This window comes from Anolis sagrei, chromosome 1 (assembly GCF_037176765.1).
Source record: "Anolis sagrei isolate rAnoSag1 chromosome 1, rAnoSag1.mat, whole genome shotgun sequence".
NCBI lineage: Eukaryota > Metazoa > Chordata > Lepidosauria > Squamata > Dactyloidae > Anolis > Anolis sagrei.
This window is the reverse complement of record NC_090021.1, coordinates 16,835,033-16,861,445: the sequence shown is the minus strand read 5'-3', so window position 1 is coordinate 16,861,445 and position 26,413 is coordinate 16,835,033. Positions and strand designations below refer to the sequence as shown.

Below are 26,413 nucleotides of genomic sequence, written 5' to 3'. Positions count from 1 at the left end.
AGTGTTGTTGTTTTTTTGCAAGATTTGTTAAGAGGATTTTTCCCTTGCCTTCCTCTTGTGGCTGAGAGAGAGAGAGTTACCCTGGTCACTGTTGTCAAACCACTACATCTTAGTGACTTCAGAGGATGCTAAACCTGTTAAAATGCAGCCAGTATCTAAACTGGTGTTAGGACCAGAAAAGCCATTCAATATTCCAAAATCTGAGATGTCCATTTAGGGCATTTGGAAACATCAACCTGTACATGAGGTCAAAAAAATTGGGTAACTTGAACAGCAATCACACTGTAATCCTTTAAAACTTTCTATAATAACAATACTTTATTTGTGTTCTGCCCTATCTCCCCGAGGGGACTCATCTACCCATCCTTGTTTTCATACCAAACTATGTTTTCTGTCCTGAGAGAATGAGGAGCCAGGAAGGAAACTTCCCTTTGGCCATATGAAAAATATGAGCAGAGACAGAAATTTTCAGCCATTAAACTCAAGGCTTCCAAGATCAGGTCATTCATTCATTATCCCATTGGTCTAGACCAGTGGCTCCCAACCGTTTTTTTGACCACGGACCACTCTCTAACATTAGTACCAAAAGGGTTACAAATCGGTTTTTGATCAAACTTAGATTTAGTTTGGTTATTTGAGGTGCTGATTCCGAAAATTGCATTGGGTAGACCACATCAGCTCTAGTTTCTGATACAGAACATATGACATCCAGCAGTCACCATCTGCTCGCCCACAGAAAACCATATTTAATCATGTAGAGTTGATGTGGTCTATCCAATGCAATTTTCTGAATTAGTACCCCAAATAACCCCAGGAACAGGCCTAAAAATGAAGACACAAGGTGGGTTTTTTTTTGTTGGGTTGTGTTATTTGCATAGATTTTGTTACTGCTTGTGTAAAAAAAGAAGGGAAATGGGAGTTGAGGTTGGAAAAAAATACAGAAAGTGGAGTGCAAGATCCAAGAAAATGTCCCTACGAGCTTTAACAACAACAACAATTATTTTGGGTCTTACACAGGTTTGCTTTCCCATTATATCTCTTGTGTTTGGCAATGGGAGTTAATAATAATAACACCTTTGGAGGACTAAACATGGTCTTTCAAAGGGCTGCTTTCCCATTACAACTTATGTGTGGCAATGGGAGCTAATAATAACAACAACTACTACTATTAGTATGACTACTACTTTGGGTAATTGTTCTCTTTCTTGCTTCCTCGCTCGTGCCACCAGGTGAGTCTTCCCTGCCCTGGCCTGGGAAGCCTCCCAAGGCCGAGAAAGTGCTGGCGAGTGCAATGGCCTTCCTTCCTTCCTTCCTTCCTTCCTTCCTTCCTTCCTTCCTTCCTTCTCTCTCTCCTTCTCTCTCTCACCCCCTCATGCATACCAGTTGGGTGAGTCTTCTCCACCAGCCAAGAAAGTGCTGGCAAAATAAATGTGCTGGCGTCTCCTTCCTTCTTCTCTCCTTCTTGTCGACTTTATTTTAGGTCTTGCATCCCACTTGTGGGCCGGGACCGACAGGTTGGGAACCAGTGATCTAAACCTTAAAAATGACAGTTTTCACTAAGTGCTTGTAGGATTTGTTTTGTTTTTCTTCACTAGAGCACCAGGAGCCACTAAATAGAGATAAGTGTAAAGTGGTGGTGGTGATGATGATGATGATGTTGATTAGGGAATGGGGTGGAGAGGGATCAGAAAGTGGGGAGCCTCAAAATGAATTCCTGTACATCAGATATTCCAAGACAACACTCTTGAAATTAGCAGAAGGACCGTATCAAGATTGGTCAGAGGCAGTACATTTATAGCTTATAACTTCTGTTGACAAGGTAGATGTATTCCTGGGCATTACTTCTTCAACAAGAAATTTGGAACCCAAAATAGAAGTAACATGGAATAATAATACACTTGATTTATATTCCGCCCTTCTCCCCTGGGAGACTCAGAGCGGAATACAGCATTTACATGCAAAAGCAAACATTCAGTGCCTTTACAATCACATACAATGAGACACACAAACAAAGGCAAAGGCTTCTCCTTTCATTTCTGGCTTCTGGAGGTAGTCCTCATCTCTGGCTCTGGGGTGGTGCTTTCTCCATTTCCCATGGTAAGCATAGGAGCATCTCATACACTATGAGGCTGTACTGCACTTGCATTTGTATACATCAGCTAAGGTATGAGCACAACTTCCATTGTGGCAAAATTGATACATTTGTCTATTGTTATTCCATTGCAAAAAAATAATTCTTGTCAGAAATGTGCAGGTGCCTTCTGACTTTCCACTTTCTTCTCTCTCGTCTCATCTGGAGGTGGTAGTTTGAGTGTTGGACTATGACTCTGAAGAGTATGATTTGATTTTTTGCTCAGCCATGAAATCCTGGGTAAATCACACACTCTCCGCCCCAGAAACCCCTGTGATAGATTCACCTTAGGGTCTCTGTAAGTCAGAAACAACAACAACAACAACAACAACATGAAGCATACTAATTTACCACACGTCTGTAGAAATTGTCAGATCTTGACCAGGATTCCCAGGTCCCTGACCCTTTATCTGGAGGAACCTATGTCCTCTGGGGTTTCCGTCCAGCGGAAATAGCTGCCCTCCGTGTGACTTGGAGATAAGTCTGACTCTTTCTGTGTTATCAGTGCAAACTCTTTGAGAGCAACTTCCCTTTTCCTGCTGGCTGTTCTTTGCATGATGCTCTCATTGTCTTCCCCCTTCTTCTTGCCCCCTCCACCAATTGACACACCCCAGGGAAACAAACATTATTGTAAACTACCAGCCATTTGCAGATCCACCCATATCCTGTGGCTTTAATTAGAAACCTTCAGAAATGCTCAGTGACGATCTTCCACGCAAACCCACCCACGTACCTGTCCTTGCAAAGTTTGTATCCATTCTTGCAATCCCATTCGAGGACAGTAGCTTGCAATATCACATTGGGCTGGCCATCAAAGAGAGAATGATCAGTAGCATAGATTCATAGAATTGAGAGAGACTCCAAGGCCCATCCAGTCCAACCCCATTCTGCCATGCAAGAATACACAACCCAGGCACTCCTGGCAGATTGTAATCCAGTTTACAGAGAAAGAAATGGCACCAGACTCAGAAGCAGAAAGTTCTTCCTAATATTCAGGTAGAATCTCCTTTCCCTGGAGTTTGAATTCATTCATAGAATCATAGAATCAAAGAGTTGGAAGAGACCTCATGGGCCATCCAGTCCAACCCCCTGCCAAGAAGCAGGAATATTACATTCAAATCACCCCTGACAGATGGCCATCCAGCCTGTGTTTAAAAGCTTCCAAAGAAGGAGCCTCCACCACACTCCGGGGCAGAGAGTTCCACTGCTGAACGGCTCTCACAGTCAGGAAGTTCTTCCTTGTGTTCAGATGGAATCTCCTCTCTTGTAGTTTGAAGCCATTGTTCCTTTGCGTCCTAGTCTCCAAGGAAGCAGAAAACAAGCTTGCTCCCTCCTCCCTGTGGCTTCCTCTCACATATTTATACATGGCTATCATATCTCTTCTCAGCCTTCTCTTCTTCAGGCTAAACATGCCCAGCTCCTCATAGGACTTTTTCTCCAGACCCTTGATTATTTTAGTCGCCCTCCTCTGAACACATTCCAACTTGTCAATATCCATTGCTCAATGCCATAGGGTGCATCTATATTGTGGAATTAATACACATTGATGCCACTTTAACTGCCAGCCCTCATTGCCACGGAATCATGGGAGTTATACTTTTACAAGGACTTTCATCATCTCTGCCAAAGAGTGCTGGTGACTCACCAAATTTCAGATCCCATGAATCTAGAGCAGACATGGGCAAACTTCAGCCCTACAGGTGTTTTGTACTTCAACTCCCACAATTCCTAACAGCCTACCGGCTGTTAGGAATTGTGGAAGTTGAAGTCCAAAACACCTGGAGGGCTGAAATTTGCCCATGCCTGTTCTGAAGCACTGAATCATGGCAATTAATGTGGTTTCAAACTTCATTCATTCTGCAGTGGAGATGCAGCCGTAGTCTCTGAAGCAGCTGGAAAAGGAACCTCCTCCCTTCTCAATATGACACCCTTTCATTATATCAAAGAACAATTATTATTCAATTAATAGAGGGAACCATTTTTATATTAATATTCTGAGCATGGCTGTCAATTTTGCAATTTTTAAAAAAATGAGGGTCATAATAAATCAGATTATTGTGTTGTGTTATTTCACCCTGCCTTTTCACCAAAGATAGGATATTTAGTTTAGTATCAACATTGTTCCAAACTGTAGAAACTGTAAGGTAAATTGATTGACCCCATTGGATTTAAGAGTTTGAAAGTGAAAGACAGTCACCACCTAGTACAGTGTTTCTCAACCTGGGGTTCATGACCCTGGGGGGGGGGGGGGTTCATGAGGGGGTGTCAGAGGGGTCACCAAAGAGCATCAGAAAACAGTATTTTCTGTTGGTCCTGGGTGTTGAGTGTGACAAATGTGGCCCAATTCTATCGTTAGTATAGTTCAGAATGCTCTTTGATTGTAGGTGAACTATAAATCCCAGCAACTACAACTCCCAAATGTCAAGGTCTATTTCCCCCAAACTCTACCAGTGTTCACATTTGGGCATATTGAGTATCCGTGCCAAGTTTGGTCCAGATCCATCATTGTTTGAGCCCACAGTGCTCTCTGGATGTAGGTGAACTACAACTCCAAAACTCAACAATGTCCACCAAACCCTTCCAGTATTTTCTCTTGGTCATGGGAGTTTTGTGTGCCAAGTTAAATTCTGTCGTTGGTGGAGATCGGAATGCTCTTTGATTGTAGATTAACTATAAATCCCTGCAACGACAACTCCCAAATGACAAAATCAACTCCCCCCAACCCAGCAGTATTCAAATTTGGGCATTTTGGGTATCTGTGCCAAATTTGTTCAAGTGAATGAAAATACATCCTGCATATCAGATATTTACATTACAATTCATAATAGTAACAAAATTACAGTTATGAAGTAGCAACTAAAATAATTTTATGGCTGGGAGTAAACACAACATGCGGCATTAGGAAGGTTGAGAAACACCGGCCTAGTTGGAGTCTTTGCTTGGTTGTAAAATGTCAAGTGGTAATGACTTGCTGGTGTTTTCCCTACACAGCAAACTGATGAAACTGTCTTGAAACCCACCCCCCTCCCCCATGAAGATCTGTCTGCAGAATATTTCTCTGGTTCTGACATCACGTGTTTCATATGCTGGAATGTGTGGATTTTGAAACACTTTCAGTGCATGAAGATTAGTCCAGGGAAACCCCCCATTTGCTTGCTGAACCAGAGAGCCTTCTGTACATATGTATATTCATATACAACTGGAAATCCCCAGACAAGCATGGGATGCTTTCCTTCAGGAAAACCTCTCTTGAAGAGACTGGGGTTTGTATGCTATCTGGCGTGAAACCTGACATTAAAATCTGGAAGCAGAGGATATAAAAGAATGTAGAGGTGACCAAGCTGAAGATCTGTGCATATAATATTTGGCAAAAATAAACATAGTTAAGGTACCATTTATTTAACCTTTAGGTTCAGACTAAAAGCCCCAGAGTAAATAATTGCAAGAAGGACAATCATCTCATGGCAAACATAGACTTCTTAGTGAGAATATGGAAGACATGGGCTCCTTAAACCTCTGATTTTCAGCATCCTGATTAGCTCCCATTTCCCCCACGAAAGCTTTTCTAAAGCAAACTTGCTCCCTCTTGTATGTGGCATCCTTTCAAATATTACAACATTTCTATCATGTTCCTTTTTAATCTTAACCTCTTCTTCTCCAAAATAAACATATCTAGTGTATGCTCCATTTGAAATTGGTTATATTCCATGTTGTATTATATTAACATTATTCTTAGAGCAAGAAAAAGCAGTGAAAAGTGACACAATGCAATTAGTAACTTTTCCAATGCTAATAAGTTACAACTACAGATTACTTTTTAATCAATGTAGCAAGGAGCTGAAAATCAGTGTTATATATCATTGACTCTTTGCTGAAAAACCGGACTCAATGTGTGCTTTAATTTTGGCTAAGTCATGGTCAATATTTTTGCTACTTTGATCTGCATCCATCTAATCTGTGTTAGAGATCTCCAGAGACAAGTCCACTTTTCTTGCAATCCACGTGTCTTACAGTTGAGAAATTCTTCCTAAAGGTTCGGTTGTTTTTGTTTATTCATTCAGTTGCTTCCGACTCTTTGTGATCTCATGGACCAGCCCACACCAGAGCCACCCCCAGCTCCTTCAAGGTCGAGCCAGTCACTTCAAGGATACCATACATCCATCTTGCCCTTGGTCGGCCCCTCTTCCTTTTTCCTTCCATTTTCCCCAGCATCATTGTTTTCTCCAAGCTTTCCTGTCTTCTTATTATGTGGCCAGAGTACTTCATCTCTGACTTTAATATCCTTCCCTCCAGTGAGCAGTTGGGCATTATTTCCTGGAGTATGGACTGGTTGGGTCTTCTTAGGGTCCAAGGCACTCTGAGAATTTTCTTCCAGAACCACAGTTCAAAAGCGTCTATCTGCCTTCGCTCCACCTTCATTATGGTCCAATTCTTGCATCCATAGGTGACTACAGGAAATACCATTGCTTTCACTCTGTGGATCTTCGTTTCCTGTGTGATGTCTTTACTCTTCACTATTTTATCGAGATTGGTCATTACTCTCCTCCCAAGAAGGGAACATCTTCTGATTTCCTGGCTGCAGTCTGTGTCTGCTGTAATTTTTGCGCCTAGAAATACAAAGTCTGTTACTGTCTCCACATTTTCTCCCTCTATTTGCCAGTTATCAATCAGTCCAGTTGTCATAATCTTTGGGGGGGGGGGGGGGAGTTATGTTTAGCTGCAACCCAGCTTTTGCAATTTCTTCTTCCACCTTGGTTAGAAGGCTCCTCACCTCCTTGCTTTCAGCCATCAAAGGGGTATCTTCTGCATATCTAAGGTTGTTAATGTTTCTTCCAGCAATTTTAACTCCAGCCTTGGATTCATCAAGCCCCACATGTTGCATGATGTGTTCTGTGTACAAGTTGAATGGGTCAGGTGAGAGGATACAGCCCTGCTGTACTCCTTTCCCAATCTTGAACCAGTCTGTTGTTTAGGAGAAACCTCATTCCTGGTAACTTGAGTCTATTGGTTTGTGTTCTAGTTTCTGGAGTAGCAGAAAATATGATTATCATGTTACCTCTCTATCTTCTGTTCTCTAGTAAGTATATCCGTTCCCTAAGCCACTCCTCATAGAATTGATCTTTGGGTAAAATAATCTTTGGATTAAATAAAATGGTATTAGTTTACATAGGTGGGTGAGGATAACCCCTCCCTCCCATCTATCCAACTTTCATATGTCTATGCCATACACACACCAGATCAGTTCAGATTTTTGGATTTCCTTCCTCTGAGTGTCTTCGTTTTGCAATACTGAACTGCTGACATGAGTCTTGTGCTTCCTAAGGAAATAGCCACTTCCTCCAGTTATATGGCTTAATGATTTAACTTCCAGCAGATTAACTTTTTTTATATAAACCCAAAATTTGATGTTGCAATACAAGTTGGATGTATGGTGTAATTGCGAGACAAAATTACAACAGAATGAAAAAATGAAAGCCATTTGAAAAACCAGCCTGTGATGTTGGGTGTTTTTTTAAAACCAGGGAAACATATATTTGTATTGCTAATAAAATAATTTTGCATTCTCTACCAGAAACAGCTGGTGCCTCACCAAATTACAAATCCTGGATTCCATAGTGCTGAGTCACAGCAGTTCGAGTGTTGTCCAACTACATTGATTTGACAGTGTAGATGAATCTCTAGTTATGGAGAGTGGTTGCTCTTTGGCCCTCCAGGTGTTTTGGACTTCAACTCCCACTATTTCTAACTGCCTACTGGTTGTTAGGAATTGTGGGAGTTGAAGTCCAAAACACCTGGAGGGCCAACGTTTGCCTATGACTGCTTTGTGGTGACTGTCCTGTGTTCAAAAATATGTACTGCATTTGGAGGTCAGAGTTCCCTCAGCAGAAGAGAAAGATCAGGACAAAAAGCAGAACACATTAGAACCGTATCCTTTTGGCCAGTGGCCAGAATTGGACGCAAACCAACATCCAAGTGAAACTTCTGACAGGAGCTTTCTTGTTATCTGCCATGTAAATGTGTGTTTTAAATAGCAAATGTCTGTGTTTCCAACCATGGATACGCACTTACGTTCTGTTTTTGCCATTGAGATGGAAGTAAAATGTAGTGTGAATACCGTCTTGGTATTTATTTGTCGTGTCAGGACAACCAGTCAAATTATATTACATTTCTAACAGAACAAAGCAAACAAACAGACAAAATACAGAATTTGTGAGTTTGGTAGTTGATTAAATGTCTTTTGACCAGTATCTGGCCACTTGGAGTGCTTCTGGTGTTGCTGCAAGAAGGTCCTCCATTGTGCATGTTGCAGGGCTCAGGTTGCATTGCAGCAGGTGGTCAGTTGTTTGCTCCTCTCCACACTCGCATGTCAAGGATTCCACTTTGTAGCCCCATTTCTGAAGGTTGGCTCTGCATCTCGTGGTGCCAGAGCACAGGCTGTTCAGCTCCTTCCAAGTCGCCCAGACCTCTGTGTGCCCAGGGGGGAGTCTCTCATTTGGTATCAGCCATTGGTTGAGGTTCTGGGTTTGAGCCTGCCACTTTTGGACTCTTGTTTGCTGAGGTGTTCCAGCGAGTGTCTCTGTAGATCTTAGAAAACTATGTCTAGATTTAAGCCGTTTTGGTGATACAAACTTAGAAGCATCAAAATGCTCTCACAAATATTTCCCCTTCATAATAGATATGGAGAAGTGTTTAGTGTTCTTAGGAAAATGCAAGGCCAGCCCTATCATTAGACAAACTAAGAGTGCATCTACACTGCAGAATTAATGCAATTTGAGAACACTTTAACTTCAATGACTAAATGCTATGGAATCATGGGAGTTGTAGTTTGTCAAGGTCTTTAATTTATCTGTCAAAGAGTGCTGGTGACTTACAAAACTGTATCTCCTAGGAATCCACAGCACTGAGCTGTAACATTTAAAGTGGTGTCAAACTGCTTTAATTTGGCGCACTGGGACTGTGGTGCAGCTGGCTGGGAGTCAGCTGCATTAGATCACTACTGACCGAAAGGTCATGAGTTCGAAGCCAGCCCGGTTCGGAGTAAGCTTCCAACCACTGTGAAGCTCGCTGTTGACCTTTGCAGCTCGAAAAACAGTTGCATCTGTCAAGTAGGAAACTTAGGTACCGCTTATGCAGGGAGGCTCATTTAACTAATTTACAACGTCATAAAAAACTCCAGCAAGCTGCAAAAGAATGAGGAAGTACTCCATCAGTGTCACAAATGGATGGTGAAGTGACAGCTCCCCTGGTGGCTTATGAAAAGGCTTATGAAAAGTCGGAAGTTAAATAGCCTCTGTGTGTCTGTCTATATATGTTGTGTATCTATGGCATTGAATGTTTGCCATGTATATGTACATTGTTATCCCCCCTGAGGCCCCTGTGGGGTGAGAAGGGCAGAATATAAATACTGTAAAAAAAAAAAAAAAGCTAATTCTGCAGTGTAGATGTAGCTGGAGGCAGTTTCCTCAAGCAGATGATTTTGGGCACTATGAAAAAGGGCAATTTGTTAAGTTTGGTCCTTACTGCTTGTGTGTGTTCTAAACTGGACTACTGTTTGCTCTCACAGGCTTTTGCTTGCCAAGGACTCATAATCTATTCTCAGGGTCTTTCTTCTGAACTGGACACATCCCATGGATCAAAACCTGAGATCATCTGCATACAATGAGGTGTTCTGCCTTTCAGCCATTGTGCCACCTATACCATCAGCCTAATTTATCAGTCAAAGTATATGTGCTTTTCTAAAGGTCATCGGATGGTCAGCCAGCAGTCTGTCTGGAATGGTATCTAATGTACAGCCCTGAACCAACTCTGCGTTGGGCAACAATTGGCTGCGCAAACAGTTGTGAAAGTATTCTTGGGGATTAAGCCAAAAACCATCTGTTGGCCTGTGGATTTTTGTAAAGCTAGACTAATCTCAGGCCTGATATTACTTTACAATACTTCGTATACATGAGGTGATGCCACCCTCCACCCCTTAATCTCTCAATCAGAAAGGCTTAATCAACAAAGCAAACAATGGGCAAATCCTTTCTTTGCAGTTGCACACGTCAAGCGTAGCTTCATTTACATGAGCTGTTTCTTTCTTTCGAAAGTTGCAAATTAGTGGAGTTTGAGATATATGACGTTCAAAGAATTTTTTGGGGAGAAAAGATGTGAAAATGTTGTCTTCATTGTTGTAAATAAAGTTGCAACTGTTTCATACCCTTCAACTGCTCCGATTGTCAAGGGATGCATCTGCAGTGTATAATTAATGCAATTTGACATTTTTTGACATTACTTTTAATTGACATAGTTCAATGCTATGGAATCCTAGAAGTTGTAGTTTTGGTGAGACACCAGATCTCTTTGGGAGAGAAGGTTAATGATCTTGTAAAACAGTGTTTCTCATCCTGGGGGTTGGGACCTCGGGGGGGGGGTCGCGAGGGGGTGTCAGAGGGGTCACCAAAAACCATAAAAAAACACAGTATTTTCTGTTGGTCATGGAGTTTTTGTGTGGGAAATTTGGCCCAATTCTCTCGTTGGTGGGGTTCAGAATGTTCTTTGATTGTAGGTGAACTATAAATCCCAGCAACTACAACTCCCCAATGTCAAGCTCTATTTTCCGCAAACTCCACCAGTGTTCACATTTGGGCGTATTGAGTATTTGTGCTAAGTTTGGTCCAGATCCATCATTGTTCGAGTCCACAGTGCTCTGGATGTAGGTGAACTTCAACTCCAAAACTCAAGGTCAATGCCCACCAAACACTTTAGGTAGTTTCTGGAATATACAATATACATCCTGCACTACATTACAATTCATAACAGTAGCAAAATTACAGCTATGAAGTAGCAACAAAAATAATGTGACGGTTGGGGGTCATTATTAATGTATTAAGGAATTGTGGCATTAGGAAGGTTTAGAATCACTGTTGTAAAACTAAAGCTCCCATGGTTCTATAGTGCTGAGCCATGACATAAAAGTGGTGTCTAACTGCATTATTTTCTATAGTGTGGACTCATGATCAGGCATGGGCAAACCTTGGCCCTCCAGGTGTTTTGGACTCCAGCTTAAGTGGCTGAGGGGAAAAAGGAAAGGGCCTGAGGCTGTTAGGAATTGTGGGAATTGGAGTCCAAAACACATGGAGGGCCAAAGTTTGCCCATGCCTGATCTAAATCACCATAGGTCTATTCCTTCCATTCTTTTGAGTGCTGTTTGTGCTAGTTTCTTGGATCTACCCTTGGGTTTGTCTAGAGTTGTTTTTGTTTTGGAATCAGAGTGTGTTTTATTGTGGTCATGCTGTGATTCAGAAATCAAATTTCCTCCTTTTTCAAAGAGTTATATTACAGTGCAAAAATGCTGTTTTGCTGATGTGCTATATAGCATAAAATGCTAAAAAGATATTTTAGAAAGAATAGAAGAGATAAAAAGGGGAACACATTGTTACTAAATGTTTTGGAATTAAGGAGAAAACCTTAAGGAAAATGAACTCCATTTTCAAATTGGCTGAAATGTGTTTGGCCTGGTGTCCCACCAACATCTGGAGAGTCAAGGATTCATCTTCATTGCAGAATTATACCATGTTGATCCCGCTTTAGTATCCATGGTTTCATGGATTGGTATTGGTGTTGTGATAAGAATTGCTTAGAAAGCTCTAGCGGTGCAATTCAGAGGAAGAACTGTTGTTTCTTGTGGTGTGCCTCCAAGTCACTTCCAGTTTATGGTGACCTTAAGTTTATCCTCTCATGGGCTTTGCTTGGTCAGATTAGAGGAAGTTTGCCATTGACTTCCTCTAAGGATAAGAGAATGTGATTTGCTCAAGATCAATCATGAGTTGAACCCTGGTTTCCAAATGTGCCTCTACATTATAGAATTAACTCCACTATAGAATTAACTCCAGCTATGGTGCAATACTACTGAATCCTGGGATTTGTAGTTTGGTGGGGCACCCACACAATATGGCAGAGAAGGCTAAAGACCACGTAAAACTACAATTACCATTGATAGTTAAAGTGATGTGAAACTGCATTTATTCTACAGTTTGGATGCATCCATAGTTCAATAGTCAAACTACTCACTACCCTACACAAGCTCTACTCATTAAATTGCAAGAATTTCATTGGATGGAGCCATGGTATCAAACTGTGATAATTTTGTAATGTAGATGCACACATAGGATCACATTCCTTGATAAAAGGATAGATCTCAATGTTTATACAGCGTCTTTGTCTTACTGGGATCCTCTTGGGTTTGCTTTCCATGTCACAATTTCATATTGCCCTACTCAGCTGGATTTCTCTTTCTCCACCAGATGAACGGGAGGCAGTCCAGAAGAAGACATTCACAAAGTGGGTTAACTCTCACTTGGCTCGTGTGTCCTGTAGGATCACAGACTTGTACACTGATCTTCGCGATGGACGGATGCTTATCAAACTGCTGGAAGTTCTTTCGGGAGAGAGACTTGTAAGTTCCAATTCAGAATATCCTCCATCTTGTTCGTTTTAGGAGACCTAACCTAGTTATTCCTTTCTATATGTACAGCATAATCCCAGTGTGTGTGTGTGTGTGTGTGTGTGGTGTCCTCAGTAGGAATTTCATCCAGCAGTTGTTAATTTCAATAGGGTTTGCTATTATCCATGGTTTCTTATATCCACAGTAAGTTCAGGAACATATCCTCCATGGATACAGGGGTCATACTATGACATTGCTATCAAATAATGTATTATTTGGGGATGACATGAATACAAATATTAGTTTTCACCTGTCTGTAATGCTAACCATAGCACATATTTTGTGTGGCAACCAATCATGTTTTTTCTTAATGTTATGCATTATTTCTCAAATTACTGTGATATTAAAATCTTTTTTTACTAATTTTTCATTGTTTTAAAATATTGCTGTTTGGCCCACACATAGCTGTCCCCATTTCATTTTTAAAAAATGTTAATTTTTCATTTTTTTAGCTTGCGATGATGTTATGATTTTACCTCAATCCCATTTGGAAATAAGCAGGATATGTATTACATGAAAATTTACAAATACGTGTCAATATTGCCTTCAGTCAGTATCGAGATGTTACAAAAACTTGGAGCAAGAATTAATGGTGATGCTTAAGCCAATTTAAATAATGATTCAAAAATTTATATGCGTTAAAGGGTTGGGTAACTGAATAATTGGAAAACAGAAGCAGGAGGAGTTATCTCTGTAGGATTTATATGCATTGATTAATTAACCTTACTGCTACTGTCTGTGTAACACTAAAATGATCAAGGGTCTGGAGAACAAGCCCTATGAAGTCTCTTCCATATCTGGAATACTGTGTCCAATTCTGGGCACCACAATTCAAAGGAAATTGAATGTATCTAGAGGAGGGCATCCTTGAAGTGACTGGGCTGACCTTGAAGGAGCTGGGGGTGGTGACGGCCGACGGAGCTCTGGCGTGGGCTGGTCCATGAGGTCACGAAGAGTCGGAGACGACTGAATGAATGAACAACAACAGAGGAAGGCAACTAAAATGATCAATGGTCTGGAGAATAAGCCCTTCAAGAGCTGGGCATCTTTAGCCTGCAGAAGAGAAGGCGGAGAGGAGACGTGATGAGGGCCATGTATAAATATGTGAGGGGAAGTCATAGGGAGGAGGGAGCAAGCTTGTTTTCTGCTTCCCTGGAGACTAGGACATGGAACAATGGCTTCAAACTACAGGAAAGGAGATTCCACCTGAACATGAGGAAGAACTTCCTGACTGTGAGAGCCGTTCAGCAGTGGAACTCTCTGTCCCGGAGTGCGGTGGAGGCTCCTTTTTTCAAGGCTTTTAAACAAATGCTGCATGGCCATCTGTCAGGGGTGCTTTAAATGCAATTTTCCTTCTTCATGGCAAGGGGTTGAACTAGATGGCCCATGAGGTCTCTTCCAACTCTGATTATATGATCACTAAATTGCTTTTTAACATACTGAATTCTAGTCGGCATGTGTAGGGGTAGATTAAGTATATCAAAGTGTTGTTTCTTCCTGAACCAACCAAAAAGGTATTTTAAAAGTGTAATTCTAATTTATTAAAAAAGGAATAGCTAATTCTGTCATAGGAGTATGGGGAGGTGAAAGTGGTAAAATAATTTCTTTCATGAATTAGTCATGCAAAAGCACATTTGTTCTTCTCCACGTTTCATCATTAAAGCTCGAGCCCCCAATGGCACAGTGGGTTAAACTGTGGTACCGCCAGGATTTCTGACTGACAGTTTGTTTATTTATTTACTGTATTTGTATACCTCGCCTCTCAGCCTTCTGGTGACTCGAGGCGGTTTACAAGGCAAAATTCAATGCCACCAAAAACACAAATACAATATAAAAACTTTAACATCAATAAAATAAAAAAAGCTGTAATAAAACATAATTCAATAAATACTCATTAAAACAATGTCCAGTACAGTGGTTCATATCTGGGGAGAGAGGGTTGAGCTCCCTCTGTAAGCTCCCCATGGGGGGATATGAGAGAAGCCTCCCACAAGGATGCTAAAACATCCTAGTACCCCCTGGGCAATTTCCTTGCAGACAGCCAATTCTCTCAAACCAGAAGCAACTTGAAGTTTCTCAAGTTGCTCCTGACACAGAAAAAAATCATTAAAGCTTAAAATGTAATCCTTACTGCAACACATTGCTGTGTTATTTTTTTAATGCCAAAGAGCTCAGTTTAAAACAAGCGTCAATCTTTTAATATATATCTCTAGTGTCCCCCTCACCCCATTTTGGTGTCAAACTAGATTTTGCTTTGTCCCATAACACTTCAAGGTTTTTCTTTTTTTGAAAAATCCACATCGTTTCAGAGATCGTTTTTCTGTGCACCAAGTTGTCAGCTCTAATTGTTTCACCACTTAAAATAGGTCACAAGCCAGCTTCTGTTGGAGGCAAGACAGTCGCTAAAGAAATCTTTGTTCTGTGCCAAATGGATTCCTTTTGCATCCTTATATGTGCACTAGTAACCTATTCACACCATGGTGCATTCATCTACTTTTATTTTAAGAGGGAAGTTATAGGTTACAGACGTGTATGTCATTTAATGTAATGCTTGTTTCTAGTGCTGTCCCAGTAAGATCTACAAAAGTTGTCAGCTAATACCCAGGGGACCATGTAGACCAGGAATGGGCAAAGTCGATCCTGTGGGTTATATGTCATCTCTCAGGGTCATTTTTGTGGCCTCAGGGTTTTTAACCTGGGGAATATAACACACACACACACCAGTTTTGTCTTCCGTGCCCTCAATGGGCATTTGCACCATGTTTTGGATTAAAATTGTAAGTGAACTCTCCAGGACCTGAAATAGCACCAGAGCCCTGGAAAAAATCATAAAGAAAATGTTCTGAATGGCCCCTTTGGGGCATTTGGGAGGAAATGGGGGATACGGACGCAGTGAGATGGGTGGGTATAAACTACAAACCACCAAGATATGCTAGAAGGCTTATCCATTCCTTAAATCTACCATAATTGCCCATCTCTAATGCGGAAAGACTTCAGCATGTGCTGGTTTCTACCAGCAACCTGTAAAAGAGGACAGAAAGAAGAGAGGGATTGTCTCATAGAGTCAATAGAATTATAGAGTTGGAAGACACTCCAAGGGCCAATCCCAACGCAGGAAAACACCACCAAAGTACTCCCAGTAGATGTCCCATGAGGTCCCTTTCTAATGTTCAGGTAGAATCTTTTCCTATTGACTCAATTACTCTGTATCCTAGGAGGGCTCTGCTCTTGCCACGTATCTCCGGGTTGAGTTTAGACTACCACTTACCCAGTTGCTGCAGAGGTGGGGGGGGGGGGGGAGTCCTCAGCATCCAGAAGTGCTTCACCTGGTTTGGCACCATCAAGTGGTTTTGCTTTTCCATGGCATTCAGGGCATGTGACTTGGCTCTAGTTGGTGGCCAAGAGAGTGAGAAATTGCTTCCTCCTCTCCCCACTCCAATCTCCTCGCCACTCTGACCATGGGTTGAGCAGCTGGCTCGAATTACATGGTACTTGCTGGCCACCACAACAACAAGAACAGCAGGGGATGGTGAATACCATCCCATGTCTTTAGGCCACATGAACCGCCCTGAGTCACTGTGAACTGCCCTGAGTCCCCTTTGCGGTTGAGAGGGGCAATATCATTAATAAATGATGGCTGTATATACAGTTGTGGTCGGATACAACAGTCACAGTTTGTTCTGGATTCTGGGAGAGAATTTGGAGAATTTGGAGCAACCTGCAAGCAGCTTCAGCCCACATTCATCCGGATCAGTCTGTACAGCAACAGGAAATGAGCTTCCTCCAATTTCATTATGTCATCCTTTAAAACAGCGTTTCTCAACCTGGGGATCGGGACACTTGGGGGGGGGGGGTGAGAAGGAGTGTCAAAGGGGTCTCCAAAGATCATCAGAAGATACAGTATTTTCTGTTGGTCATGGGGGTTCTATGTGAGAAGTTTGGCCCAATTGTATTGTTGGTGGGGTTCCGAATGCTCTTTGAATTGTAGGTGTACTGTAGGTGAACTCCCAAATGTCAAGGTCTATTTTCCCCAAACTTCACCAGTGTTCACATTTGGGCATATTGAGTATTCATGCCAAGTTTGGTCCAGATCCATCATTGTTTGAGTCCACAGCGTTCTCTGGATACAGGAGAACTACAACTCCAAAACTCAAGGTCAATCCCCACCAAACCCTTCCAGTATTTTTTTTTTCTTGGTCATGGGAGTTCTGTGTGCCAAGTTTGGTTCAATTCCATCACTGGTAGAGTTCAGAATGCTCTTTGATTGTAAGTAAACTATAAATCCCAGCAACTGCAACTCCTAAATGGCAAATCAATCTCCACCCCCCTCCCCCAACCCTACCAATATTCAAATTTGGACGTATCATGTATTTGTACCAAATTTAGTCCAGTGAATGAAAATATATCTTGCGTATCAGATATTTACATGATGATTCGTAACAGTAGCAAAATGACAGTTATGAAGTAGCAATGAAAATAATGTTATGGTTGGGGGTCCCCACAACATGGGGAACTTTATTAAGGGGTCACGGCATTAGGAAGGTTGAGAACCAATGCTTTAAAATAATTAAACATGGCTATCATGTCACCCCTTCACCTTCTCTTCTCCAAGCTGCATATGTCCAGCTTCCTATCTTTCTGCCCCAGGGAACTCCCTATATTTAGTGTTTTGTGGGCTGAAGCACGCCACAATTTGGCCACAAAGGTAGTAACCATGGTCTTGCTACTTCGGGAATATCTGGAAGTTGATATTCCAAACCCTGCATGGGAAGCACCAAAAGAGTTCAGATCACAGAACATTGACTTAAATTTATCTCACTGGAGTTTACATCACATAAAATAACATTGCTTATATTTGTTTACTAAGTGTGGGTTTGGGTGTCCAGAGCAACCTACATGTGGGAAACTCCTAGAGACATCATAATTTTTATATAACAGACATTCCTTCACTTTGCTGCCTCAACTTCAGAATGAACGTGCCTTTAGCAATCTGTATTTAAAGAGCACACCCTTGCATACATTCCTCTGCAAACAAGTATCTAGATAAGGTGATTTGTGAAAACCTTGAGATAATTACATGCATTCCACAGTGTGTTAGCCAGATTAGCTCTTAAATCCTGTTTACTGAGTCTCTTCTGTGTTTTTCCTCTTCTTTCCACATGCTAATATTTATTTTGAATTAAATGAGTGTCTACGGTTTTATCATGTCTGAAGTCAAGGGTGTTCTCCTGGATTGCGCAACCTAAACCTTGGCTCAAACATCACTAACGGATATTTCCAACACTGCAGAACATAGGAAATTGATATTTTGGACCACAGTTCTCAGAATCCCCCAGTCATTAATCATACTGATTTGAAAATTCTGGAAAGTTTAGTCCAAAAGGTAACTTGTTGAAGCCCTACACTGCTGCATCTTCCAGTTCACATTTGGAAAAAATGTTCTTCAGGAACCTCAACATTGAAGGTCGCTGCTAAAAAGTTAGAAAAAGTCCACAGTCATCCTTGCATTTTACAACCCTGCTATTTCATCTTCATTCATTCAGAGCTACAGCAATAGAATACAAAAAACTTCCTGTTTGGCCATTTTGAGTCCCCTTCGGGGTGAAAAGGGCAGAATAGAATTTTTAAATAAATAAATAAATCTTGTTTGGGCTCATTTTGTTGTGTTTCAAATAATAATAATGGTGGTGGTGCTGGTGGTGGTGGTGATGATGATAGGAACAACCCCAGGGCCTTCCAACTCCATTTTGCCATACAGAAAAAGCCCAATCAAGGCACCCCGTGGGAGGGAAAGGACCCCTGCTCTAGGTCCTTTAGTATGATTTTATAGTTAGTTCTTCCAGTCATGTCGGAGGACCAAGAGAACACCTCTCAAGGAATCTCCGTGTCCCCCAATGCAATTTTCCGGCCAGCTGCCAGAATAGTGTCATCCTGGAAGACCCAGAAATTCCTAGAGAGGTGTTTACTTGGGTAAAAAATAGTAGCGTCTTTATTTACAGTTTTTCATTTTCACAGAAGGGTCCTGTGCCCCTGACCTCAGTGAATGTGGGGACCTGACTGTATTTGTGGTCATGAAAATTCTGACTTATTGCCAATGTCTTCATCAAATTTATTCAGAGGACCTTTAGCATTGCCCTCCTCTACAACTTGGGAGTGGGACATGCTCAAGGTCAGCCTTTGCGTTTACATGGCTAAGTGGAGATTTGAATCCTGGTTTTCCAAGATCTAATCCAGCACTGAAACCACTACATCACATAGATTCAGTATTCCAAATTCTCTAGATATGGCTGCTTAAAATAATTATTCTTGGGGGCTAGATAGAATCCTTAAGGAAGTGGTTACTTGCTTAACCGATTCATTATTTTGGTCTGTATTTCTCCTAGAAGGCATTTCTTCCTTAACATAAATGTTTTGCTGACTGTTGTATAAAAAACCCAAAATATTCAGAAGAAACAGAAGAACATGATTTGAGTTTTAGACTTTTTCAGGATTTTGGAATACCTGTATTTGCACATACATACATAATAGGGTATTGTAAAGAAGAGATTCATGTCTTAACATGATGTTTCACATACATCTTATACACATAGCCTCAAGGTAATTTTATGCAGTAGTTTAAATAACCTTTCACAGGAAACAAAGTTTGCATGCGTTGAACTATCAAAAAGCAAAGGTGTCACAATCTCAGCCATCCAGGGGACAATTTGAGATTTTGGAATATTTCAAATTTTGGAATTCCAAATAAGGGATGGGTGTTTGGGGCTGTATGGCCATGTTCCAGAAGCATTCCGTCCTGATATTTCACCTGCATCTATGGCAGGCATCCTCAAAGGTTGTGAGTTCCTCACAACAGACCCCACAACCTCTGAGGATGCTTGCCATAGATGCCATGAAAGCCTTTGACAATTCATCAAATAAGGGATGCTCAACTTGTATCACTTTTGCAGTACAAAGCTATTGGGAAGAGATTGATCTTAAGCCAAGAGGACAGCCTGTGAAGCAGGCAAGGGGTGTATGATATTGAATCACATCTCCTATCATCCATAACCAGTACAAGCAATAGTGAAAGATCCAGGATGTGTTGTTCAGCAACTTTCGGAGGGTCACAATTGCCTATCCATTCTCTCCAAAAAATATCAGTGGGACAGGTAATTTTCAAAGCAGAACATGCTACTTTGCAGCTGGCAAATGGGATTGTGTCCAATCAGCATGGGAATGCAGCTAGCCACAAAATTTTGGACTTTCACACTTGAATACAAACTTGTTCTTGTGTTTACGCACTCACACACAAGAAAGAGGAAAGGGAAAGAGAGAAAGATGCAGACTCGGTTGCATAATGGCACTCTGTGGCTATTTGGAGCTTTAACAATAATTTCTTTATAATTTCTGAAAAGCCCAAAGGTCACTTCATATAAACAGACCCTCCCTGCTGAATATTGCCCTTTATTGGACTAAGGGGGAAGGATTAGATGGAATTAAAACGGCCTTGCGTGTGTGTGCCTTGCACATAACTCAGATTCTTAAACAAACATAAACACAGGGAGCTGGGAAGCCAGTTTACATTCCTCCGTGTCCAACCTCCTCGTCCCAGTTCCAGAGTTTAGTAGCCTCATTTAAAGGGCTTTAAGTGGAGGAAATGTGTTTATTATTATTTACATCACGGGGTGTCTCTTTCTAAACCTGCGGAGTAGGGCAGCATTAATCCAATAACAGAGCAAGGAACCGAATCTTAACCTTCCAAGTTGAGGGCCCGACCTTGGTAAACGCCGAGTTTTGGTTCCAGGATATGTGTAAGGAAAACATTTCGTAAATCCCAGGCAGAAGTAATGGGACTTTGTCAGATAATGTCCAGTGTCACAGCACTGCAAGCAACTTTCTGCTCTTCCCAATATTCTTCTGCTCAGTTTCTAAAGGCCCCATTGGAAGGCAAAACTAGGATTGCCCTCCTCTTACCCAAATCAGCTGAGAATTTCTCCAGACCAGGGGCCTTAATTACCACCCTGTTTTTTCCAACAGTGATAATTAAGACTAGTTATTCTGACAGACAGATCATTTTCTAGACTAGCTACAAAAATACCTAGTGTGTTGCATTTCCTCTTCACAACAATTTCCTCTCCCATGTCAGCTTCTCATAGAGAGGTTTGGTCGCAACAGGAATCCCTCCTCTCTTATTTTCAACTCAACAAGCCATGGTTTGACTAAAATTACAACTTATAATGCCGATTCAGGAATGCTTTCATGCATCAGGAACTGGAGAAAGAAAGGGGAGATGGTGACAGCACAAATATTATAATTAATCTGTCAAATTAAGAAAATGGTTTCATCTATAGTTCAGGTTGGATTGTAAGCCACCAACCATAAACCAAGAAGAGATGGAAATGTTTTCATTATTGCTATTATTACAATAGGCCTTCCACTTGTGCAGAGACTGGAGGTTCAAGACCTTCCAAAAGTGGAACATCACAAATAAACATGCCAATTTTAACTGGGTTGCTGTCAGTTTTCTGGACTGTATGACCATGTTCCAGAAGCATTCTCTCCTGATGTTTTGCCTACATCTATGGTGGACATTCTCAGAGGTTGTGAGGTGTGTTGGAAACTAGAAAAGTGGGGTTCATACTGTATATCTGTGGAATGTCCAGGGTGGGAGAAAGAACTCTGTCTGTTTGAGGCAAGTGTTAATGGTGCAATTGGCCACCTTGATTAGCACTGAATGGCATTGCTCTGGCTGCTTGTCTACATAGGGACCACCAAACACAGCACCCAAACACGAATCGAGGAGCATGTAAAGCACTGCAGAGTAATTCAATCTGAGAAGTCAGCCAAAGCAGAGCACCTGATGAACCAATCTGGACACAGCATATTATCTGAGAACACAGAAATGCTGGACCACTCTCACAACTACCATGTCAGGCTACACAGAGAAGCCATTGAAATCCACAAGCATGTGGACAATTTCAACAGAAAGAAATAGCATAACAATCATATTAATAGGAATTGCATAGCAATCATATTAATAGTACTATTATTTCTTATTAGACAAGGAAACCTATTGTCAATATGTGGCCTAAACATTAATATTTAGCTAATGTCACTAATCTCTGCGTCCTATTCTATGAATGCTGCTGCTCTGAACAGATTCCTGACAATTTGGAGGCCATATCAACATGAAGTGAAACTACATAGATCTGAGTCACTGGTGTCATGGATTGGTGACACAAGCAAAATATAGTAATGTTTATGCTACTTGTTGACACTGTGTTGCCTTAGGCTACATAAATGCAGCATTATTAATGTCTGGTTTTCACTGGGGAGTAAAGTTACATTTACTGAGTGGAGGAAAAAGTTTTGGATCTGAATGTTTTGAGCGAAATACCTCTGTTGCCTGTTTGAGAAGGAAGGGGGTTTCCTGCTAGTGAAATGTTGTCTCTCCAGAAAGCCCAGGCGGGCGCCTACATTCATGTCCTTTCAGCACCAAGCAGAGAAGATTATATTTTCCCAGGGCTTGCAAAGCCTTTTCAGCTTAAAAGAAAGATGTTCTGCATTTGTTATGGTTAATTTAACTTTGGAGTATCCTTCTTTGACTGTTTGTAACAAGCAATTGCTGCTCTGAGCCTTTATTTCGTTTAGTTCTCTATTTTGGAATAGTTGTTTTTATTTCATTTAGTTGAGGTAATTTAGGAAGATTGTTTGGACTATAAATTTCAAAGCCCCCTGTCTGCATGCGGTTTCTGGTAGCTGCAGTGAAAAACATCTATTTTAGAACTCCAATATGCTGATGACAATGTTGTCTGTGCGCATTCAGAAGAAGACCTACAAGCCACTCTAAACACCTTTGCAGAAGCATACGAGAAGCTCAGCCTACCATTGAAAAATGAAGAAAACCAAAGTGCTCTTCCAGCAGGCACCAGCCAATCCCTCTCCAATGCCAGAAATACAGCTTAATGGTGTAACATTAGGAAATGTTGACCGTTTCCGCAACCTCGGCAGCCACCTATCCACAAAAATCAACATTGACACTGAAATGCAACACCACATGAGCTCTTTGAGTGCAGCATTTTTCCGAATGAAGCACAGAGTGTTTGAGGACTGGAAGATCTGTAGGGATACCAAGGTACTTGTTTATAAAGCTATTGTCCTCCCAATCCTGTTGTATGCCTGTGAAATGTGGACTATCTATAAACATCACATGCAACTCCTGGAATGATTCCATCAGCATTGCCTCTGAAAAATCCTGCAAATCTCTTGGGAAGACAGGCGGACAAATGTCAGCGTGCTGGAAGAAGCAAAGACCACCAGCACTGAAGCGATAGCCCTCCACTATCAACTCCGCTGAACTGGCCACATTGTCCGAATGCCCGATCACCATCTCCCAAAGCAGTTGCTCTACTCCGAACTTAAGAATGAAAAACAGAATGTTGGAGGACAGGAAAAGAGATTTAAAGATGGTTTAAAGCCAACCCTAAAAACTGTGGCATAGACACTGAGAACTGGGAATCCCTGGCCCTTGAGCACTCTAGCTGGAGGTCAGCTGTGACCAGCAGTGCTGAAGAATTTGAAAAGGCATGAATGGAGGGTGAAAGAGAGAAATGTGCTGAGAGGAAGGCATATCAAGCCAACCTCAACCGGGAACACCTTCCACCTGGAAACCAATGTCCTCACTGTGGGAGAACATGCAGGTCAAGAATAGGACTCCACAGTCACCTACAGACCCTCTGTCAAGGCACCTCACTTGGACAATGAGGGATCGCCTAAGAAGAAAAAGAGTGCAAAACAAGTGACTTTTCTGCAACTTCCTAACATAACACTCATAAATCCATTGGATAGCCAATGGAACACCACCCCCCAGAGCCGGAAATGAAAGGGGAAGCATTTACCTTTATCTGTTTGTCTGTGTTTCATTGTTTCCAGGCACTGAATGTTTGCCTTGTGTCTTTGGAATCCGCCCTGAGTCCCCTCGGGAAGATAGGGTGGAATACAAATAAAGGGTTGCTGTTATTGTTGTTGTTGTTGTTAGCCCCCCTCCCCCCCAAATGGACTGCCATTCTCTAGTGCCTTGTTTTGGTCTCCGCCCTGATAATGGAACAGTACCCATATCCCAACATTCTATAGCACTAAGGCATGGCACTTCGAGTGGAGTCAGATTGCATCAATTCTACAGTGTAGCAGTGCCCCTCATCTGACACTCAGGCTGTTACACCATACAAGCTCTTCACTAAGTCTTAGTTGGGCAAATTCCTCCCCTCCTCTTCTTTTTATGAGCTACACAAAGCCTTCTTCACACAGCGACTTGACAAATGATCCTTATGTAGCTTTGTAGAATTTACATTATGGCTGAAATGTTTCCTTCTAACATTACTGGATTACTTCCTCCTCTCTTGTTCTTTTATCAAAAGCGGTCTGGAACAAATTTCGTTTCCTCCTCATCTATTTTTTTTTCTAAAAAAAATCCCTAAGCAATTCTAAAGTTCTCTCCTCCTGAGGTCTCCTCAATCAGTCCTGACCGGCCCTTTCAAAAAGGGTTTACATGTTTGGCAGGCAGAGTTCTCTGGACATTTCCCAGTTCTCATTACTGCCTGCATGCAAAGCTTTATTTGCTTGTTTAGCACTTTCCCACCATGGCAAGGAATGTGAGGCGTAAAAAGACAAGAACGGAGTGTTTCGTTGAACTAGCACCATGTAGACACCATACCCTAAAATCCAACATTGCGCACGCCAAAGAGGAAAACCTTTAGCCTGGCTTGTGCACAAGAAAAGTCGATAGCAAAACATGTAGAGTGTAAGGATAGGATAGATACCGTGCTTGCAAGAGTTACTGTTTTGGGAAAGCAGGTGGTAGAATCAGCAGTGCTGAGAGTCCCAGTTTCCATCAAATATCTAGCTTGTTACTTGATGTGAATGACTGCAATATAGACAGTCCCTGACTTACAAGCAACTCATAGCTAAGAACGGGGCTGAGACAACAGGAAGTGAGAGAAATCTACCCCTCGAAAGGGAAATTCACCCCTGAAAGAGTTATCATGGGAAAAAGGTATCTCAACTGAAGCTTTATCACCAAGCCAAATTGGACTAATCATACTCTCTCAGCCTCAGAGTGAAGCAACATCAAACCTTGTGCTATTGTTTCTCCCTTTTTCAAGTTGCAACAACAGTGTTTTCTCATAGGTTCCTTTCTGATTTAATCTTAAGATGAAGGAACAGGAATGTTCCTGGATCTGGTATTTAACATCCAGTAAAACTATTGGAGTCTTACTGAAATCAAAAGAGTCTAATTGAGAGCTAGCAGGGTATCATGGTTTGAGTGTTGGATTTCAATTCTGGAGGCCAGAGTTGGAATCCCTGCTCAACCATAGAAAGGCAACCCACTGGGTATTGGAAATTCTATAACCTATTGGAAATTCCGTAATCTATTGGAAATAGGTGCACCATAACATTATTGAAAAGGTAAAAATAATGTCACATCCGTTTGGCAAATGTGAATCTCCATGAACATGTGGAGACCACCTTTTGAAAACCACTAAGTCAAGAAAAGCATGACCACATTGTTAGAAGTCAACTCTTTGAACAAGTGATATTCACAAGCATTCCTGTAATGGCACACAGGTAACTCAGCTGTTAAACTGAAGAGTCATGTCTTTAAACTGCCAAGGATTTATTTATTTATTGTGCCAGGAGCGAATCAAACAGTTGTATTGCATTTAAAACAAAACAAAAAAACACAAAGTTTGCAAACTTGGTATTCAATTAAATGTCCAGAAGCGACCAGAAGCCACTGCCAAGGATAAAGACATGCCATTACAAAAATATATTTGGTTAGCAGAAGATGGTTATTTCTTTGAAGTAGAATTTGCAGCTGTAATTGTAATTACCCAAAAGATATACACTCCCTTCGAACCTCTTAGCTAAAATATGCACTCAAGAGATAAAAACAAAGTAGTCATCTCAGGTTTACTAACAAACTTCTTGTATATATTCAGCATATGAGTCCACAGTCCAATGTCGTTAAGCATATAGATATTGTCCAAACTGTATAACTGGACTCACTGAAGTCTGAAAGGAGACAAACTGCATCCACCTCCATTGAGGTCTAAAAACATACTGTATAATAAAAATGGAGTCCTGTGTCTGAAGCCCCTTCCACACAAAGAGACACAGTCAAACTGGCAAACCAAAATGAACATACAATATAGGTTAACAATTATACACATTTACAAACGGTTAGTAGAGGTATTGTTGAAGGCTTTCATGGTCGGAATCACTGAGTTGTTGTAGGTTTTTTCGGGTTATATGGCCATGTTCTAGAGGCATTCTCTCCTGACGTTTCATCTGCATCTATGGCAAGCATCCTCAGAGGTAGTGAGGTCACTAGCTCTGAGGGTGCTTGCCATAGATGCAGGCGAAACATCAGGAGAGAATGTCTCTAGAACATGGTCATATAGCCCGAAAAAACCTACAATAACCCAGTTAGTAGAGGCTTGGAAGGTTGCTATTCTAACTGGGTGACTTTGTACAAATTGCACTCTCTCAGCCTCAGCGGAAAGCAATGGCAATCCTCTGAACAAACCACATTTGCCTTAGGGTCACCATAAACTACCTTCACAAATGTTTCATTTGGGGTTCATTTTCCTTATCTATTGCAACTGCAAGTTATTATTTTGTGTGTTGTTATGAAACAGGGTGACATAAAAGGAAGGGGAGTTAACAGTATAATCCAAGTTTGGGGAACAAAGTAAATACGATGATGATGAGGAGAGAACTATTTAGAGTATTCTGAGTGTCCCGTAGCTTTGTGGAGA

The 26,413-nt window shown here is 41.4% G+C and overlaps 1 protein-coding gene across 5 annotated transcripts in view; it reads left to right on the top strand.

Annotated features, from left to right (window-relative positions):
* SPTBN1 (spectrin beta, non-erythrocytic 1) overlaps positions 1–26,413 on the top strand; it is a 276,406-nt gene that overhangs the window by 168,551 nt on the left and 81,442 nt on the right. For all 5 annotated transcript variants that reach the window (XM_060754564.2, XM_067462900.1, XM_067462903.1 and 2 more), the window contains one exon: positions 12,418–12,569. In XM_060754564.2, the coding sequence (XP_060610547.1) occupies positions 12,418–12,569 (152 nt within the window). The remainder of the gene's footprint in view (positions 1–12,417; positions 12,570–26,413) is intronic.